The sequence below is a fragment of the Myotis brandtii genome, unplaced genomic scaffold (genome assembly GCF_000412655.1).
Source record: "Myotis brandtii unplaced genomic scaffold, ASM41265v1 scaffold250, whole genome shotgun sequence".
Taxonomy (NCBI): Eukaryota; Metazoa; Chordata; class Mammalia; order Chiroptera; family Vespertilionidae; genus Myotis; species Myotis brandtii.
In genome coordinates, this window is record NW_005359478.1 from 1,816,229 (window position 1) to 1,819,713 (window position 3,485).

Here is a 3,485-nt window from a genome sequence, read left to right on the forward strand (position 1 = left end):
GAGCTGACGGGCGGGGGCGGGGACTGGGTGCGACCATTTTCCTCTTGGGGGGGGGCGGTGTCTTAAAAGGTCCCGACGCGAACCTCACCCTCCCTTCCTGCAGCCCTGCGAGTATTGCCGGCAAAGAGCGAGCGTGCTCGCTGGGAGCAGCTTTCCAAACCGCCTCTGCGTCTGCGCGTTACAGTGCATGTGCGGAGGCTCGTCTACACGGTGCCCACGGTGCCACTGGGTCTTGCTCTGAAACGAGGCGATGACGTCAGAGGGTGGCCCGATGGCGTCATTCCGGGGGAGGGGCTTAACCGCACACACGCTACTTTATTGTTAAACAGGGTTTTTTAAACAGGAGAGGCCTTGGCAGTTGGGCCCTTTTAGCCCAGCGAAGAAGCTCACGACGCTTGTCTAGCCGCAGCCTCCGCTCCAAAGGTGTTGGGAAGCGAGAGCGCGTGGAATGACGTGGTGACACCAAGAGCAGCGGTTACAGGGGCCTGGACGCCGCCCCTGGCCGTTCAGACGGCAGGTTCGGTTCCTGGCCAGGGCACTTCCCCAGATTTCACTCACACTCCTCTTCCCTGCGTCTCCACGAGGACCGACTCGAACTCCCTTCCAGAGTCTCTTCCCCAACCTGAGCCAAACCACAGCCCTGCCCTTCCTCTTCCGCTGAGCAGAGCTCCCTGGAACTCCCACGCGGTGATCAGAAACATCCAGCCTCTTCCCAAGTGCCCCACTGCTCCCCACTCCACTGAATCTCACGGCGCCCCCTTCCCCCAGCCTCTGAGCTCAGCACAGACTCTGTCTGTCTGCGGCCTCTCTCCCTCCCCGGTTCTGCTCCCAGACCATCACTCCGGCCTCTGGGGAAACTCGGCTCATCCCCGCTGGCGGACCTACCCTTTCCCCTCCTCAGTGTGACCACCGCCAATCCTGAGCCTTATCCTCGTGCACTGAGATGTGGCCACCGGCTCCTGGTCTCTCCACCAGCTCCCGCCATCCCTCCCAGTGACTTCACTCCCCGTACGGTCAGCCCATCCAGCACCCTGACCGGTCAGTGCCTTGGCCTCGGATGTCCAAAGGCCTTTCCTGCCCTCTTTCTCAGACACCAGCTCCCACGGACACACCCTGGGCCTTGTCTCCTCCAGGCCATTCAACCCGCAAGGTCACCTGCTGAAATGCTGCCTGGAGCCGGGCTTCCTTCCCAGGGCACCCCGAGCCCAGGGAACTCTTCACATTGTACATCTGCTCTCCTTCCTTCCGCACCCAACGAGAACCTCAAGGAAGATGTGTGGGAAGCCTTTGTAAGCTGTACAGGGCTGCACAGATGTGAGGTGCCATTTGGGGGGTAGAACCGCTGGTCTGAAGGTTGGGGTGAGACAGGAAAGCAGGGGGCAGCAGGATGGGATAGAGACAGCCCAGGAAGGGAGCGGCCAGGTGCTTGGGGACTGAGATCAGAAACCAGAGATGCCTTACACCCTTGCCAGACGGAGCGTCCAGAAGACAGTGCCTAAGGAAGCCCGTGCTGGCCTCAGTCAACAGAGAAGTGCCCCCAGAAGTGAGGCACACAATCACCCCTAAGAATCACCTCTCACCACTGGGGCAGACCATTTTTTTAAAATCCTCATCTGAGGATATTTTTCCATTGCTTTTATTTTTATAAAAATATATGTTATTGATTTCAGAGAGGAAGGGAGAGGGAGAGAGAGATAGAAACATCAATGATGAGAGAGAATCATTGATCAGCTGCCTCCTGTGTACCCCACACTGGGGATCAAGCCTGCAACCCGGGCATGTGCCCTGACCGGGAATCGAACCGTGACCTCCTGGTTCCTAGGTCGACGCTCAACCACTGAGCCACATGAGCTGGACTCCATTGCTTTTAGATAGAGTAGAAGTGAAGGAGGGGAAAGAGAGAGAGGGAAAGAAACATCAATGTGAGAGAAACACATCGATTGGTTGCCTTCCACACACGCCCAACAGGGGCTAGGGAACAAACCTGCAACCCAAATACGTACCTCTGACCGGGAATTGAACCCGAGACCCTTCGGTTCATGGGTGACGCTCTAACCACTGAACCACCAGCCAGAGCCAGGGGAAGACCATTTAAAGAGAGGTTTGACTCACCAACCCAGGGGACAGCTCAAAGTCAGATCTAAGCGTTTGAAGGAAACCTGCTCACTGTACTAGTGGTAACACTCCCGGGACAGTCTGAGCCTGCAGGGGACCAGTTCCCGCAGCTCGCAGAGCCCAGAGAAGCTGGGCTTTGTCCGTGCCTCTCCCACCCAGCCCAAGCGAGGCAGCCCCGAGCGGAGGGTCCCAGGGTCTGCCGTTCCAAGGCAGGCCTGTCCCACCGTGGAACCAGGTGTCATCCTGGCTCCTGACACCACCAACTGCCCTTGCTTCAGCTCCATGCTCCGGATCCAAGTCTATCTTCCCATGGTCATTGTCCAGCTGACCCACGCGGGCCCTCTGCTAGTGCTTGTAAGTTAAATGTGGCTTGTGAATCAGTCCTCATGTGTGTGTGATGGCCATTGCTTCTGGGGCAATGGAGCCTGGCAGATAAGGGACAGAGGGAGTGGGGGTGGTAAGGAAGCAGCACAACAGGGAAAGAGAAGAGGGGGAATCTTTGGGGAGCTCATGGGAATGAAGCCTATTTATTCGTTCATTCATTCATGCATTCATTCAACATGTATGTAAATGTCCAAAATGTGCCAGGTGCCGCTAGAGACGCAACAGTAAACAAAACAGAGCCTGCTCTCAAAGAGCATTCATTCTCCTGGGAGACAGGCAATGAGACAAGACAGCTAACAAGTCGAGCACGAGCGACTTCGTCCCAAAACTGAAGCGAGAACATGAAATACATGAACTCCTGCAGGAGGCTCGGGTGTGAGCTGTCACTGGCTCTACCTATGCACCCACCTGTTGTTCCCCTGCCTGAGACTCCCACCCAGCTTTCGCCTGTGAAACAAGCTCCAGCTTGCACTGTAACACCTCGCTTGTCGAGTCTCCGCCCGTGAGCCTGCCCTGACTCCCCACCCCGTCTGACTTAGATCTCTGTTTTCTTTGCTCCTGATACACCCTGTACCCACGATATCACAGCATCTTACCCTACACTATAATTATCCATTCATGTCTCTCCCTCCAGATGGCTAATAGATGATATTGATTCAGCAGTTACTATGTGCCAGGCCTTTTCTCAATCATATGACATAAACACTACTACCCCTACTTAAAAATGAGACAACGGAAGCTCATTCTAGTTAAGAGATTTTCCCTAGTATTTATCAAAAATTATTGCACAGCCCTAACAGGTTTGGCTCAGTGGATAGAGCGTCGGCCTGCGGACTGAAGGGTCCCAGGTTCGATTCCGGTCAAGGGCATGTACCTTGGTTGCGGGCACATCCCCAGTAGGGAGTGTGCAAGAGGCAGCTGATGGATGTTTCTCTCTCATCGATGTTTCTAACTCTCTATCCCTCTCCCTTCCTCTCTGTAAAAAA

At 55.4% G+C, this 3,485-nt stretch overlaps 1 protein-coding gene and 1 pseudogene across 1 annotated transcript in view; one reads left to right on the forward strand and one right to left on the reverse strand.

Annotated features, from left to right (window-relative positions):
• PMVK (phosphomevalonate kinase) overlaps positions 1-200 on the reverse strand; it is a 7,108-nt gene extending 6,908 nt beyond the window's left edge. The window contains exon 1 of the mRNA XM_014540796.1: positions 89-200. Within this exon, the coding sequence (XP_014396282.1) occupies positions 89-189 (101 nt within the window). The 5' untranslated portion in view covers positions 190-200. The remainder of the gene's footprint in view (positions 1-88) is intronic.
• Positions 201-528: 328 nt separating this feature from the next.
• LOC102245020 overlaps positions 529-3,485 on the forward strand; it is a 3,682-nt pseudogene continuing 725 nt past the window's right edge.